The sequence below is a fragment of the Lipophrys pholis genome (assembly GCF_963383615.2).
Source record: "Lipophrys pholis genome assembly, chromosome: 13".
NCBI classification, from domain to species: domain Eukaryota; kingdom Metazoa; phylum Chordata; class Actinopteri; order Blenniiformes; family Blenniidae; genus Lipophrys; species Lipophrys pholis.
Window position 1 is genome coordinate 20557749 of NC_137632.1, and position 17985 is coordinate 20575733.

Below are 17985 nucleotides of genomic sequence, written 5' to 3' on the forward strand. Positions count from 1 at the left end.
ATAAAAGAAGTTGAATAATGGCAAAGCAGTGATTTCATCATAATGCAAGGTTGTCACACTGTGAACCATAAAGGGTGCAATCTGCTGGGAGGGATGTACCGTATATACAATTCTTCTGCTCAATTACTGTCATCAAAGGGAAGGATTTAATTGATCTCCCCTTTATATCCATTAAAGCTGCTTTACCAGCAGGGGGGAAGTGAAAGTAAAGCAGGGCTGCCAACTCTCACACATCAATAGTGAAACTTGTCCGATTAACTCTAAACTCATACATACCTTAGTCGTGTTAAGATGAAAAAGCTGTATATAGAGAATTTTTTTTAAAAACAACATTAGGATAGAAGCCTCATACTATGAAAAGTTACGTGGTTGGAAAGGTTGACTCAGACATGAGTAATTCATTTTGAAATAATTCAGGATCATCAAATAGACACATGCTGATTCAAATTCGAGACATTGAGTTTCTCCTTTTCATCATATTAGCTTTCGTAATTCTCAGGGCAGATGTGCTTGTTGATGATTTGTCTCTCCAGTAGTGAGGATGTCATTTTTGCAGCTATCTTAATGATCAAAGTCGCCCATCCCTGGGTTGGAGATATATACTACCCCCTCCGATCTACGTACTTGATTATAAAATACTCCGCTAACCCCGCCATTGTTATCGCTGAAAACATCCCCCCTTCTAACAAATCATACCCCGCGGACATCTATATATAAGTTCTGATTCCTTTGAACCCTGTTACACTTATAGTTTTGTATCACAGCTTTTTCAATTTGACTTAATTATTGACTTTTTTCCATGATTTCTTGAAAAATGCCCTGAAAGCTCAATCTCATATTCCTGAAGCACTCTTAGTATTTTAAGTGACAGTGGCTGACTTAGACCATTAAAACGTTGGGTCCACTGAGCTGGAAGTTCAAAGAAAAAGGTCAAAATAGTTATGTAAAACATTGAACACAACTTTACATTAGGATCGGCCCCGTCTTAGATTGTAATCTAGTCATCGGTTCCAGACGTGATTTTTATGAGTATTCTTGAAATTGTTGATCTCCTGAGATTTTTTTTCTTGCAAGTCTCTCGAGTTTACCCAAAATAAAACATCCCTTGAGCAGGACTGCTATAGAAAGGAATGGCATGTTGCTGGAGGAGTCCAGAGGACAGACTGATAAAAACTTTTCCCTGTTGTGCTGAGTGGAAAAGCTTCTCAGAATTCATAGGAAAACTTGGAGCGCCAAGGGTCTCATCGAGTGACACTCCTGTCAGCTGAGAGCAGAAATCTGAAGCAGCAGCTGGCACAGAAGTGGACAGGCAAAGTCAAGAAAATGTAGCCCGGTCGATTTCTGTGGGGTACTATTCAATGATGCAGCAGAAATTCATGCACCAGCTCAGGCTGGTGGTGGTGTAGCAGGGAGCCGATCATCATTTAAAATTCACAACCTATCAGCGTGTTGCTGCTGACCTTGGGCAATTCCATACAGTGACTAGTTCTGTGTGCCTGTCTCTTTAAGAGGCAAGGCACAAAGACTACTATGCAAGGCGAGTCTTCTTTTTATCTTTGCCAACAAAAGTTGGGGGAAAGGTTATGCTTTTGTCCGTGTGTATTAATTAATTTATTGGTATGTATGTATGTATGTATGTATGTATGTATGTATGTATGACTTCACCTGAATTGCATGAACTCTTCAGGGATGATTTATCATTATCCAAGGATCAATCCAATAGATTTGGGGATCGAACAGATCCTGAAGAGTAATATATTGACTTAGTTGTGGACACACTTCATTCTCCTCCAGCCTGCCGCAGGCACACACGCACACACACACACAACATGAAGCAATTCAAACGGCCATGACAAATGATGGAAGGAGTGATGTGGTGGATCGAATAACCTTGTAATCCATTGGTTTCTATGGGGCTCTACCAACTGCCCATTTCAGTTCTTCCACTGTTTTCTCTTAAGTTGGCCTTATGAATGCAGCAATGAAACATGAATGTGCAGCCTGCAGCAATGTCACAGTGTCGTTGGTCACTGGGATGGAGAGACTCGGGTTCCAGAGGAGCGGCTTTAAAAAAAACCATTTCTTGCAATCTGGCACAGTGTTCACAAAACAAAAAAAATACAGTGCTCTCGCCTCACAGGAAGAAGGTCATGCGTCTAAATACATGAGTTTTCATGTTCTCCCCATGTGGGCATGTCTTCCTCCAGGTACTTTGTAATGCAGGGAACCACTGTGCTTCCATACGGCCAAGGAACAAAATATTAGTAAGATTTTGAAATCATCAGATGAAGTGCTCATTGAATGTGTTCAGTCTATGTATATGTGCAGAGAGGACTTTGACCTGGTGGCATGGTGGAGAAGTGGTAAGCACGGTCACTCTATATTATAAATACCTGGGTTTGATTCCAGTGGTATGGATTTTTACTGAATTATTTGGCTTCCTCCTATAGATTGAAGACACGGTTGTTTGGTCAAAGTGTGGAATGATGAACAACTTCACACTTTCAATTTCGATTTCATTCGAAATATTAAAAGGAAAACATCATGCTTGGGAAAGGCAGCCTATGACCTCTCGATCCGGTTCTGGGGCCCCCCCCACTGAAGTTCGCGAGTGGCCCCCATGGGAAGCCTGCACCACACTTTGAGAACCGCAACGCAACGCTCACAATTCTGATGCAGTTTCCTCATAACATAACGTAATAAGTGTTAAGAGTTTTGTGGTGGCATTTTTACCAACTAAAGTCTTCAACAGCTCATATGAAGGCATCAAAGCAGCACAAATTGAGCAAAAAGTTGGAGGTTTGACCTTTGACCTTTAATCTTTGACCTCCAAAACGGAAGCAATTAATCTCAGAGTCAGAATGGATTAATGTGATCATTTTGGTGAAACCCCCTCGAGGTGGTTATTGATATACTGTATAAATGAGAATATAATGGCAGACAAATAGCTGGATGGACCATTGCTCCTTGGCTTAAGGCATAAAACTAATGATTATTATCAGAGAATCGGGGTTAACTATAACTAATGATAATGTGTCGATCCACTGTAATGTCTTCCATTTCTGCGATTAATGTTAACATCTGCTTTTGCTGAAACCATTGGGACGAGTCTTTAGCAGGCAAACTGTGCTTCAGCGTTCGTAAAGTGCCTCTGAGGTCATTCATATAGAATACCGCTGAAAAGAAGATGTGTGGACACATTTCAGCGTTTAGCCAAGAGACGTTTTCGAAGTCCAGGGATCTTTGTTCCCTCACTTCCTTCATCAAACATGATGGCACTACAGCGACGTCCTGAGCTCGGCACGACTGAAGTGATTACCAGAAGAGATAATTACCTGTATGTGGGAAGAGGGGAATGTGCTCCCAGCTGGAACATCATCATCACTACGTCTTTTCAGTGCGATCATTTAAATGCACAAAGAGTGTAAATTGTTCATGCTCGGACACCTATAGATTGAAGCATTTTCCTTGTATGTGTTTATCTTTTGATTTTTCCTCATAATTGCAGAGTACAGCCAGCCACATTTCCGGGAGAAAGTCGTCCATTACTTGTCAGCCAGATGCTACCAGGTACTAAAAGAATCAGGTCCCGTTCTCAAGTGAAAACAGAAAACTTTCATTGCGTTTTTAGTCCCTTGCTTACATGACAATGATGCTCAGAGCGACTGAAAATGCACGTTTTTGAAAACGGCTTCCCAGGTGGAATCTTTTCGAAAACGCTCTATCTCTGTGGAAACGTGTGCAGCTTTTCTGAAATGCTGTTAATGCACATATGGTCATAGTGTCATGACTCCCAGTCCATAATATTCTCCTGGGACTTGGTAGTTTCATAGTTGACAGTCACCCACAAAAACAACCAACAATGTCTGGCTTTCATCATTTCGTCAATAGTATATAAAAATGTGTCCAAAAACATGCAAGGTCAAATGTTGACGCTAAATTGCCCGTAGGTGTGAATGTGAGTGTGTGGTTGTCTGTCTATGTGTGTGTTTGCCCTGTGACAGACTGGTGATTTGTCCAGGGTGTACCCTGCTTTCACTGGAATCGACTCCAGTGCCCCGCGACGGGAAAAGCGGGATAGAAGATGGAAGGAGATGAAAATGTGTTTAAACTCACTTAAAAAATCTTCAGTACGTGTGAACCAAGTGCCGGAATGTCTGGCTGGGCTCACAAACACAGGGATCAGACAACAGAGACAATGAGCAAAATATTAATTTGACTTCATTATATTGTTTACATTATTAATGTAAAAACTGTATATATTGTTGGAGCTCAATTTTCTAAAATAAAACAATATTTCATTACATTTTATTTGCTCACTAACACTTGAGAGAGTTGTTATTTTGTTGTAATATTACAAATTCATTTTCTTTTCTTGTATGCAGAAAAGGCATTCTTTCAACATATTAAGATTATGAGGCATCTTTGATTATACTTTGAAATATGTGACCTGACCTCCTTGAGATTTTTTCATTTCCATTCCTCTCGTCATCGAGAGCTTCCAATAGCCTTAACGAGCTCTGGATCAAAGAAAAGCGACTTCGCCGTGCTTCTCGTGCGGTCAGCTCATTTGTCTCGCTTCCCTCAAAAGTATCTCAACTTGACAGCTGACGGTACTTTCTTTCTGCATGACATAACAAGCGGAGTCGGTTCACATATTGCTGCTGGATGCGTCGTTGTTCTCCTTGACTGCAATGTTCTTTTATGTGTGCATAATATTGTTGTGAGGCTGCGTCACACTTGGTTACATGATGCAAAACGCTCCACAGTGTCCCCGGGAGCGCTTATTTGAATCCTTGGTGGAAAAGAAAACCTGATTGTGGGTGCTGCTGCTTTTTCTACAACTACATTTACCTGCGCTATGATCTGATCGCCTTGCAAACATCGGCAATTTATGAAAATTTCCATGCATCCGAGCCCCTGAGTAGATTAGTTCTGGGATTGGCTTTGAGATTAATCCAACGATGACTGAAAAAAGCACGATGACGCGAGTAAATCATGTTGATCTGACATTACTGCTGTGATTCACTGAGGCGGTGGAGATGGAACTTTATTGAATGGCGCTGTTGTTTCTGCTTCTGCTTAAGCTGGCAGTGTTTGCAATGCGCCAAGCTGATCTCGCAGCACAATGAAGTGCCTCCCACCGCTGGAGTGAGTGCGTGGGCTACTTTTGAAGCCAAACAAAGGAACTGGAGAGACACGGACTCTGTGAATCCCACCTGGACGTGCGTGAGCCCATATGCTCGTTCAGTGAACACACATGCAGAGAAAACACAAGTGTAACACAACACTTGGTAGAAGTTGAAAAAAATGCGACACAGTTTGGAGGGCTGACAGCTGTTCTAATAAATATGAGCTTGATTTAGATTTATTTTTCACCATTTGTGTACTTCACAAATAAATTATTTGTTTTCTCTCTGTTCCTATCAAAAGTTTGCCATATATTGAGAGTACTGACTATGTACAACGACATTGCATAAATTCTACTTAAATATAATCTAAGATACAAGTATAAGTACAAAGTACCTTTTTAAAATACCATTAAGAGCTATTATCATTTACTAGTCAACTGCATGTAACAACTCTGTCATTAAATAAATTTACCTGCATTTTAAGCACATTCCTGAAACCGATAAAGTCTATAAACTTCTACGATCAGGCTAAAATTTATTTCTGTTAAAAAAACAAAACAAATAACATAACATAATGCCTCCAAGAAGAAAAGCAAGGTATTTTATTAAATAAAACTGTGGGTGTAGACTTTAGCCAATTGCACTTCCGTGAGAGTAAAAATCTCACTATTGAGACAATATTTGTCAAAATAACCAAGAAAATGCTAATTACAGTAATATTCAGGATGTCATGCTTTACTTTCCAGAAAGATGTACGAGTTAAAATGTTTGCACACTTTGTCGCTGATAAAAATAATTTTTTCTAACATTTCGGCCTATGGTTGATCTGTTGTATGTGTGTCAGCATTTGGCACGGTGTCCTCAGTGAGTGACAGCAGAGATTTGACAATTTGTAGAAAAATGTCAAGATGAGAATTTAGAGAAAGAAAAACTAAAATAAATTCAACATGAATGTCTTATGTGCCTCTAGGAAACTCAGCTTCATTTTTATCAAGAGACACATCAGCCAGAAAACAGACAAATTAACAGCACTCCAGATGTCTTTCTATTGTGATTTGTGTTATAATGAACGGCACTGAAGATTCATTATGACTGTTCAAACAAGATATGTACTGTTTTTTTCAGAATGCAGATTGAGACTGAAGTCCTTCACTGATGAGTTAAACACTTCATCAAGGGTTAACAGTGGTTTACCCAAGAAACATTGAAGAAACTCTGGGAATACACGATCGGTTCAGCATGAAACCGAGTTAAATAACACGATGTCATCAGCATAAGAACAACATAAAACCATGTTAACTCTTGTTTTGCCTATTAAAAGCAACACATTTCATCTCCATCACTTTACAGTTGTATTCATCTGTCAACAACCAATGCTTCTTTTGTTCTTCTTGGAAATAAAACAGATTAATTTCAAACTCTAGTGGTGTGAAGTGGTATTACAAGGCGGGTCATCACAATTGCTTGCCAACCTTAGACATCTTTGTCAGAAGTCTTTAAACTGATCAAATTTAAACTGATAAACTAAAGTGATTATTGTACAAAAAATGTGTTGCTGTGATAATTGTGTCTGTTTCCTGCAGGAGTTTAATTGCAGTCTTTTAGATTCTACAACCGAGGAAAGTCAACGATGAGATGTTAGCAGATTTCACTCATTGTTCAGACTGATGAATTTACTGTATGTCTTCTTTTGTTACAAGACCTCACATACATAGACTTCGTCATCAGCACGTCCTTTTTGGAGTTATAGTTGTGCATCATTGGAGGTCATCATTGACTTTCAGGCTGCAGTTATATTCAGTCATATTCTCCTTTTCATCAAACCACAAGACCTCAGTCCTAAATCCATTGGAAGCTGCTGTAAGTCCAGTGATTAAAGCTGGTGTTAAATCAACTTTTAGACCCATTTTAATTAGATTTTTTTTTTTTTTTTTTTTTTAAGTTTTGACGTTTTCACATTTGCATCACACTGCTGTCTTGTGGTAGTCTCACAGTGTCACCTCAGTCAGGAGCAGGAGGAGTGTAAACAGCTGAATAAATGAGATGCAGCTAGGAGACAGCCAGTCTGCAGGTAGCCAGGATGAGATGGAGTTTGCTCAGAGCGGAGTGACGGGCAGGGAAGAGACAGAGGAGCAGGAGGAAGGCAAACAGCTGGCAGCAAATGCCCGACCGGATCATCACCGCACACACAATCATCAAAAGATCAATATTGACCCCTAAAATACAGCTTTAGGAATACTCACTCGTTGTTGTACAAAGTAGAAGAAAATAACAAGAATACATTTTATTTCAAACTAACATGGTGGCCTCCAGAGTGTCATGACTCAGTCCATCTTCTCCTGGGACTTGGTAGTTTCATAGTTGACAGTCATCTCTATAACAGTTATCTCTACACGTCCAGAAGACGTCCTCAGGGAAGCCACAGTAAACCTTTTTTTGTACGCATGTCCTGCATGGACGTCTTGTCTGGACGTCATAGGAACGTCAATCGAAAAATACAAAAAACAAACCAACATGTGATTCTTTTTATATTCTTTTTTTTAATACGTGATATTTTAGCGCCCCCCCCCCAATTAACAAATCATGTTTTCAACGCAGCTGATGCATTTTCACTTGAAACGTTGTCGTGTAAAAGACGCCTCAATCTCGGATGAAAGGCTTAAAAAAAAAATAAAAAAGTCCTTTGATAGTTTATGACAGTGATGCTGCCACAACATTAGAACAATTAGCTGATTTACACATGAAGGGAGAGGACGAGTACAGCTAATGAACCTGCAGGGGCTGTTCTTCAATCTGTGACACACACACACACACACACACACACACACACACACACACACACACACACACACACACACACACACACACACACACAACCAACCATGTGTCGATCGTGACAAATGACCTTCTTGATTATCTTCTCTGCTGCTCTAGCTTCTCTGATCATCTGGGGATTGAAATAGATTTTCTTCATGTGTGTAAAATAACAGACTGGAAGTTTGTCAGGGGACTTTAAATGTGCTCATTGAGCTACCAGGGAGGAGATTCAGTTCAAATGACAGTGCGAACCAACACACTTCACCACCGTGACGTCGTTCACTTCAATGTAACATCAAGTATCTCTGCCGACATGAACTGAAACTGGAAGCAATTCAGCTCTGCTTTCCCATTCTCTTAAAAATGACATCTGCATATCCTTCAAGAAGAGAAAAAGTGTGAATACTGCTCAACAATGTTTCAGGTGAAAACACATCGTTGTTGCATTTCAGGTGTTTTTTTATGGAACCAATTCAAGTCAAAGACTTGAAATACAGCAACATGGGTGACCGACATGTATGTTCTTGAGTTGAACTGGCGATAATCCAGAGATATTGTACTCTGAATAGGTTTAATAAAAAGGAGTACCAGTAATGTAACTTGGCAATCATTTCCAGCTTTGACTGAGGAATGAAAGGGCAACGCCTGGCAATGTTATGATGATCCATAGATGGTCACTTTCAGGTCTTTAGAACTTTAAACTTTTACAGACATTGTCTTATAGAAACACACAAGTATGATGATTATGATGAGACAACAGGAGTGCAGAAGATTGCAATATTGTCAAGTTTGACTTCATAACTGATTTTTATTGCACATGTTGTTGTGTGACTCTAAAAAGTAACAAACATAACAAAGCAGGTCATGAAATTTCCATTATAAATACTTGGAGTTTTCCCAATATAGAGTTACTTTGAAGAAACTGCAAGTTTGCGGTACAGTCTGATGTAAAACGCTACGAAATCTCTACATTTTGAGCAAACGGGACACTTTTGATTCCTGAAGGTTGGACACTGATTGATGTTTAATAAAGCATCCTTAATGCCACAGTCGAGACTTTAGTGTTAATATTGTTTGACTGCAGTTATCCGTCATGGCGATATACAGTTGAGCAAAACGGTTTAGTGGCAATGTGACAACTCAAAACCCTGTGGTACACCAAACCTCATGCCTCTCTCAAACTGGCAATTGTACATTTGCTTATAGTATATATTTCCAGACGTGTATAGTCCATATAGAGAGCAGTGTTTGGAAATACACACAAGAAATGACACACGACGTAGGTTACAGAAACCTTGACATTTGACCTACAGAATATGACTACTGTAAACCTGGAGAACCCGTAAACACTGTTGTGGATATAAAAGCCTGAATGAATGTTTTTCTTTTGTCACAAGAAGGAAAAAAAATAAGGATCATGTGAGGTCAGAATGAGTTTTAACCTTGAGCCAGAACGCTATAATGGATTCATCCTCCAGTGCTGTGAATAACACTTTATGAAGTAGTGTGTCCATGGAAGGTCACCACTCAGTACATTCACTCATTACACTTAAAGTTCTCTTATAATGTAAATATTAAATTGGCTTCAGTCAAAGAATCAAAATAAAATCTCTATACAACTGAAAACACAAATTCAGACTTTTCTTTATTATGCCTCAAATAATCTCAGTGCACATTGAATAACTTATATGATAGAAGAAATGGCTCATGTGCATGAAAGCATAAACTGAATAAAAACTGTTTTAAATCCTACTGGACAAAAAACTACTAAATCAGGGAATAATATAACTCTGATTTATAAAATCACTGACAAAAAGATAACATAAAATATAAAAGCTCAAACAAACAAACAAACACTTACCTTGGATTTTACTGTACGTTTACACAATGTTCACGGCAGCCCCGTTTGCCCGAAACATAGTGAAACCGCGGGATTTTGGGGAATTCTGAGGAAGGCGTGGCACGTTTTTCACGTTCTGTCAAGGCTTTCTATGGAGAAAATGTGGACGTCGGGACATTTTGAAGCACGTTTATGCCCCAAAGGGCCACCAAAAGTGAAGGCAATGATTGTATTCTGAGACTTTTGCTGTATGGATACATACCTCGTGATGTCTTTTTCGGTGGCAGAGCTTGTAGAAGGTGTTCTGGTCTGTTGCTCAGACTCCAATAAAAACTCACCTCCGGGCCCGGCTTCCTCCCAGACCGCGCGCGCCGTGGCAGACCGGAGTAGAACGCAACGCGTCGGGTCAATAAACCGTCAAAAGCCGGGATAAGCCGTGATTAAACGTGATGAAACGGCTACCATACACCGTAACGACACCGTGAGAACCGTGACGCGACGTGATAAAACGCGAAGAAACCGCGATAGAACGTGCACTCAGCGTCACTTCCTGTAAGCCTCCCGTCCCTCTACGGACCGCCTCCAAGTTCTATTACGGCCAATTACGTGCTGCCGCGTTTTTGTGACGTCCCTCCCGTTTCGCTACGGGCTACTAAGTTTCTTATGCGCGCTGTGGCTGCTGTGGCAAATTTTTTGACCGTTTAAAAATCTGGCACGGCACCCACGGCAATCACGACCTGTTACGTTTGCCCCTCCCGTCCCCCTGCGTTGTCTCACATCCATCTCGTTTTGTCCACGGTGGCCTGAAACGGGGCTACAAACATACCTTCGGAAAAGCTTCTTTCTCTCAAGAGTATTTGTGAATGTAGTTGAACTGTGACAAGACTCTCAAAGTGCAAAAGACAATTGAAATACATGCTTGATAGGCGTAAAAAGTGAACATGTTGCAGAAAAACTGACATTTAGACATTGTTTACTGAAGCTGGTATAATAACTCTCAGAGTAAATGTAAAGTACAGATAGAAACTCTACCAGCTGATTAATGGGGATCAGTCTACATCTTCTGTTCTGAAGCTTTGAGATGTTTTTGGTGGATTTTGCACGTTATGATGCAGCTTCAGTTATTAAAATCAGGCTGAAACTTGAATACCTGAGCTTTTTTTTTATTTTTTTATCTCTAACAAGATACCAACAGTTCAAATGGTCCTTATTGCTTTAAATTTTTTTTCTTGTTCTTCGTGATCATTTATGCATCTATGTTTCAGAAGAGGAGCATTTCTTGGTCATTTTTCCTGGATTGATCTGCTTTTGACACGGCGGTGAACTATGTTTTCATGAACTCTCCATTCAACACAATGAATCACAGTACGGCTCCTGATCTGATCGGTGGGAAAAGTTGAATGGAGAGTTCATGAAAACATAATTCACCACAGTTCTGTGCATCATTCATGATACGGATACTGCAAAAGTTATAAAGATAATACATGACTGAATGAACGAATGATATTGATGCAGCCACATTAAAAAAAAAAAAAAATTTATTTACAAAATAAAAGGATTCAAATAAAACCTGTGGTTGCACAAATAACTTTTCATTTTGGTTGTTCAATTTGCGAATAGAAGCCTGAAAGAAAGTTCAGTTTCAAAAGGTTCTGTTTTGTAAATAATAAATACAAATAAAAATTAAATGTTTAAAACATTTGAAATGTACTCATAATTCGGATCAAACTTGGCTGTTTGCGACTTCAGAACCGAAATGTGTTTCACATGATTGTTTAATAGTTTCTTTGTATTCAGAAAAAAAAAAGAAAAGAAGGAAAAGCTCAAAGTTTACATTTGGCTGATAACAAATAACCCCCGCCAGAAAAATAATAGTCTGAAATAGATTGTACGGAGCCAAAATAGTGCCGAGTCGTGTTTGTGTGTGATGATTCAATAAAACAATCCATACTGTCCACACATGGCTGAGCTAACTTCATCCTCCATAATCCTGCTGGACGTTGAGGAGGATTTGGACAAATTGGTCGGACAACAAGCAGCGTGAAAACATCACTTCAGTCTTTTAGAAACATTCATCTCTGACAACAAATCCAGGAAATACCGAGACAAGATAAATAATCCCCATCTCTAAGCTTTACAGCTTCATGAAACGTTTGCATTATTAAATGTGTCCATGTTGAGAGGAGGTATGTAAAATAAACAGACACATGCGATCATCTCTTCTTTTCTTTTTTTTAATACTCTCTTTAATATATCTTAAAAAATGGATATACAATCTGAGAAAGAAATGTTTGAGGGTTTATCGAACAGGCTGTTTATCTTCTTCCTCTGGCCCAGAAATGGAGTTAAAGTCATCAGACATTTCCCAAGACGAAAAAGCAATAAAAAAAAAAAAGAAAAAAAGAAAAGCTGATAACTTCCCAACTGAAGGTGACGACAAAGTGTCCAACAGGGAGTCTGAGTGGTAGTAAGGCTAAGAGATCAGTACACGCTTATATTTCCAGGAGGCAAACACAGCTGTCATGGCAATAACACAGGATGGCTTCATGTTCAAGCTCGTGTTCGTGGTCGCCTGCAGCGGACGTGCGTTTAGTCAGACTCCGTGATTTTGGCAGAGGCCGGGTGTCGTCCCCTCTCAGGAAACTAAAAGTCGTTGAACGCGTGGGCCAGAGGGGAACCAGAACATGCTAACAAGTCACATCCTCTCTACTTGTTCACACACAGACACACACACACTCGCAAACTTTCACAAGCACAAAATGTCCTATTTTTTTTTTTTTTTTTTACACTCGTCCGACACAAAGTTTCAGTCGTCATTGATTACATCTGTACATCCTCGGTGAACTTTACCGCGGGCAGATCACGGAGACTCTCATGCAGGCGTGTGAACGCGGAGCTGAACGGAGCCGCGACGGTTCACGTTTACACGTCGTCTAACTGGAGGCACGGTGCGAGTTGAGGCCGAGCGGAGAGCGACAATGGACGCTTGCTGACTGAGTGACAGTCTCTCTGACTCACACAGAAAGAAAAAAAAAAAGAAAACGTAACAATCATTGGCCAAATCTGACACGATGTGGTTTAACCAGAGTACACAGATCGGAGCCCACCGATTTAACACGTTGACTCCCTTTTCCACTGAACTGAAGGAGCTTTGCTGGATCAGACCGTCCGAGAGTCTCGATGTACCCCCACACACATTCAGAGAGTGAAATCGCACAGTCCACTGACAAAGACCTGGAGCTGTGTCCTTTTCGGAAGACACACGGACATGTGAGTGTGGGGAACCTCCAGGATGACAGGGTTTGTGTACAGTGCAGTCACAAAGTGTCAGCCAAAAGCTTCCTGTTGGGTTTTTCTCTCTGTGATGAGCCACAGTGACAACTAATGACTGGTAGTGAAAGGTGGGATTCTTTGAATATAATCGGTGTCTTTGGTTTGGGGAAGCAGGCTTCTGGAGCGACGCGGAAAGCAGGAAAAAAAAGGTACGCTCCAATATATGTAGAGTTTGTTTGTAGTTTGTTTTTCCAAGCTTAACATAACCTAAAATATTTCCAAAAACAGCAACAACATTCATCGTGAAGATTTTTTTTTGTGGGAGGGAGAATATAAATCGAGTTTTAATGGCTATCCAGTCTTGCAGTACCACTTTTTGCCACAAGTTGTTGTGTTGAGTCGGTTTAACAACTGTCCAGGGTCTTCACACTGCCTTCACCCATCGTCGGCTGGGATCGACTCCTGCGAGTATGAATTCCATAAAGTGGCAATTAACATGGATGGATGAAGCTTTAGCCAACTAAGATGAAAGAAACACAGATTGAGTGCAGAATAACGGAACGTTGCAGTGACTCTTTATTACCATCCAGAAAAGGCAAGATGTAAGTTTTACGTGTTGTAGCTTTAAGAAGGTTTTAATCGATTAGACTTACTGATCAACCACACGTATTAGTGATGACTTATGTTGATAAGTAAAAACTCTCATATTACCTGGGAGAACACAGAAATATCTGTCTACACTGGCAAAAAACAAAATGACTTGATAGATTAGAACAACGTTCTGAACTTTAATATTCATATTTTTAATGTTGGTTTCTGACAAGAGGCACATCGTTACGATTCTCTGGAGCTTCATGCTTCTCCAAACAGATGCGTAGAGCCCTATGTATGCGTCCTACACTATGATCACCGTTATTCCCACTACAAATAATGCTAAACGTCCTTTTAAAAAGCAGAAACGATGAGTTTTAAGGGTGCGTGAGGGTTATTGTAGGTAGCAAGCAGTTTTGCAGCATTAGTCATTAGGCTCAATGCCAATATTTTTTTTTGCTCATCATTTACTGGCTAAAAGTTGTGTAATACATTACTGTGATAAAAAAAAAAAAAAACAACCTTAAATAAAGATGCTTGAGGTTTTACGGTTAAAAAAAAAAAAGTGTTTAAAAAAACAAAGGTAGGTTTTAAAGTGATCTCAGTACCATGCCGATAATGTGTCCGATGACTTTGTGATTGCACTGCATGACTCAACCTCGACCGGGATAGAGAAAGGTAGGTGTGTGTGTGCGTGTGCGTGTGTGTGTGTGTGTGTGTGTGTGTGTGTGTGTGTGTGTGTGTGTGTGTGTGTGTGTGTGTCAAAAAGAAGGAACAAAAACTAAAGCGATGTAAAGGTGAGGTGAAGCTGCAAAAAATTTGGCTGTGGTTTTAGTGGCAGTATTTTATGTCACATGTGAAGGTGCGTGTGTGTGTGTGTGTGTGTGTGTGTGTGTACATGCAGGAAGAATGACAACACAATGGGACGATGTGGTCATTCACATGCTGTCTAATGGGGCTGGAGGCGTCTCCAGCATCTGCGTGTGTTTGAGTGTCTCTGTTCTCACCTTCCAGCACTTGACGCGACGCCGCGTCTGCGTTTGTGAACTCACGTGCGTTTTCTCTTTAGCGACACAAACGTGGCAGGCACTGGAACAGAGAACTGATAGCAACATATTATTTCTCTTCATTCATCAAGTTTTAAAACGGCTGAGTGTGAGCCACCACCCCTACGTTCACTTCGGTGCGACGTTGCGTCGAGGGTTCGATGCCGAGGGGCCACTGGTCACTGACACCGTGGTCGTGACACTCAATTGATTAGCATAATTAAAGCAGAATTCTCTTTTCTTTTATGCAAGTCCTTCTTTAAACGCAGGTTTTTTTTTCTTCTCCTTTTTACATTTTTTTTTTTTATCATTATATTCCTGCAATGTGGAGCTTATTGCAACTGTGTGAACGGAGGCGGGTTGGGGGTTGGGGGGGGGGGGGGGGGGGCTGAGAGTCAGCTGCTGATTCACACATGTAGGAGCAGTTGACCGAGTTAAGCACAGGCGAAGTAGAGCGGTTAGGTTGGTTGGTTGGTTGGTTGGTTGGTTGGTTGGTTGGTGCAGGAAGCCCGGTGCTTCTATCATCTGGCGTAGTGCTTGATGTAATCTTGAACCTTATTCCGAAAATCCTCCTGAGTGGAAGAGAGAGGGATGGGGGTTGGGGGTTGGGGGTTGGAGAGACGGGAGGGAAACCGTTAGACGGAAGAACCAAGAATTGTAACACCTGTACAGAGGAAGTGCATGTATTCACCTTGAGACGATTCATATTTTTGTATGGGTTCATCACACCTGCCTCAGAACCCACATGCTTCATACATACAGAACATCCGGACTATGAGACACTCATGTTTATTGCTTTGCAAGCTGCACTGTCAGTGTGGCTACTTTTCACACTGAGTGCACTTCAAGCCACAACCGAGATTCAAACTCACGTTCTCAACACCTGACCTCGATCAAGACTGAACCCAGAGCACCACTCGGGGAGGACGTGGGCATCAGGTGGCCCTTTAGCTGTTTGAATTGGAAATTCTGAATCAAATAAAACTTGCCTTCATTATTGGCTTGATTACATCGAAAATGGTCACATTTCAATTTTCACATTATTTGTCCATTAAGACATTATTGGTTGTGTCTAGCACTTCGGCTAGCAGAGGCAGACATTGGTTCCTTGCTAAATTATAGTTTCACAGTGCAAAAAGAGGTGGTTAATGAGAAAATATAGTTCTTATTTACTGAACAACAAATTTAGAAAGATGTGATCATGATTCCCAGACACACACTGGGACTCTGAGAAAGTGACGCAGAACAACAGCTCATAGAGATCATGTGAGTGAACACTATGAGCTTTTCTGAATTATTTGAGTCCTCCAACATTTTTTCGGGATCCAGATCATTTCGATTAAATCGTTTTGTCTACAGCTGTAGCAGGACATGAATTGAAATGGAACATGTTACATAGAAAAATCATCTGAAGACTCGAAAGTTTCCATTCATTGAACCAGTCCCCTGGTTTGATTCCAGACTCAACCTCAATTATTTGGTTAGTAAAGCTTATCCCAAGAATCCAAAGACACCAGTGTTCAGTTTTTCCAATACATATGGATCAGTTGTCTCTCCTTGGTCACATTGCTTCTGGTTATGAACGCCTTCTCCTCTAACCCACCACGCGTGTCCGTCTCCTTGACCGTGTCCCTTCTGGATATGCTTGGTTGAGTTTCCTATCCAGTGAAGCTCCCTTCGTCATTCCTGTGACACATTGGCTCCAGGTTAGGAGTGGCCCCAGTGGGCTCCCTGTCATTCCTCCTCTTCAAACACAACTCAGCAGGGTCACTTGTTTGAGCTTTTCTTTCTCTTCCAGTTCCGCGGTTTTATTTTTAGACACCTGATTGCCTCTGATTTGGTTGTTTCTGTGTCTGCCCTCTTCATGTTTCATGTTACTATTCTTCTCAACATCGTCGCAGAACACACAACAGAATCCCAGCTGTTATTCAAAGGCCGCTGGTCATTAGTCGGCCCTGCAGCGGCTTTCTGTCTTGTGAAAGGTTTCCTATCTGTACAAGAAGGGTCCAGCAAACCTGCACTGTGAGCTACACACACCATAGATCATAGAAAGCACTGTAATTGGGGCTGCTGTCACACACAGGAGCAATGGGAGACTCTTTTTACTAGAGATAATGATGACATAGACAGCATAGACCTGCTGCAGCACCTGAGGACGGAGTATATGAACCCATTGGAATTTCATGATGTTCTGCATTAATTGTTTAGTTTTAGATTAAAGGTTTTATGGCCAAACAACTGCATTACTATATATCATTAGTGCACAAATATGTATAGCAAATGTTGATTGTGCTGGTGGAGAACATAAGATTTTCACCGGCACTATGTATTTAATGAGCAGTCGAACCACCTTTGGCGGTATTAACTGCATTGAAGCTCCTCTGGTAGACGCTCATCAGATCTGCACATCACTCAGAAGGGATTCTGGAACATTGTTGCTTATAGAACTGCTCCAGCTCAATCAGATTCCTATGATGTCCGGCATGAACGGCTCCCCTGAGGTCATTCCTCAACATCTCCATCTGATCTGCTCTAGACTCCAGAAGGGAGAGTTCATGTTTTAAACGTCATTATAATGTAGACCTGATGTTGTTTGTCGTCATTCAGTTTCTGCTGGTGGACAACATTATATTATGGGAAATCTGTTCTCTTTCTGTAATACAAACTGCCCAGACCCTAACTGCGATGCTGCCTCCACCACTGGGATTTTTTTACTTTATGTGTTGAGAGTTTCAGATGTTATCCAGCGATGTTTCCTTTCTGCTGTGATGTCTCCTTCCATGGAAACCATGCCTGTTCAATGTTTTGCATGTGGTAAACTTCTGAAGAGACATGTTAAGTAGTTCTATCGGTTTCTTCTTTGAACATCCTGTGTTGTGCGTTTGCTGTCAACTTTGTAGGGAGAGCACCTTTAATACTAAATTCCCCAATGTGGACTGGTAATGATCTGAACTTAATGAGTTTGCTTTGTCACGCCTTCCATCTTAATGCTGCTCAAAGATTGTTGTCAGTAGGTTTTCAGAGTTCAGCTGACGTTTCCCTTAAATGGCACAAACAAAAAAGTATTCTGTAAGTATTTTTAGAAGCGAGAACAGGCTCTCCACACCTTCGCCCAAATCTTGTTTCACTCCAGGTTTGAAACGTGACAGTGTTTCAAGAGAAAACGCATCGTTTTTGTCTTTTCGCTCCAGAAGTTTACTTGGCAACGTTTTGAAAACAATGTCCGTTAACATGGAAACAGCAGGAACGCTGAAAACGACGTTCTTTATCTTTGTAATGAAACCAG

At 40.8% G+C, this 17985-nt stretch overlaps 1 protein-coding gene across 1 annotated transcript in view; it reads right to left on the reverse strand.

Annotated features, from left to right (window-relative positions):
* Nucleotides 1-15005: 15005 nt before the first annotated feature.
* Nucleotides 15006-17985, reverse strand: part of ube2f (ubiquitin-conjugating enzyme E2F (putative)) — a 44913-nt gene continuing 41933 nt past the window's right edge. Inside the window, exon 10 of the mRNA XM_080479076.1 lies at nucleotides 15006-15271. Coding sequence (XP_080335202.1) covers nucleotides 15221-15271 — 51 coding nt within the window. The 3' untranslated portion in view covers nucleotides 15006-15220. The remainder of the gene's footprint in view (nucleotides 15272-17985) is intronic.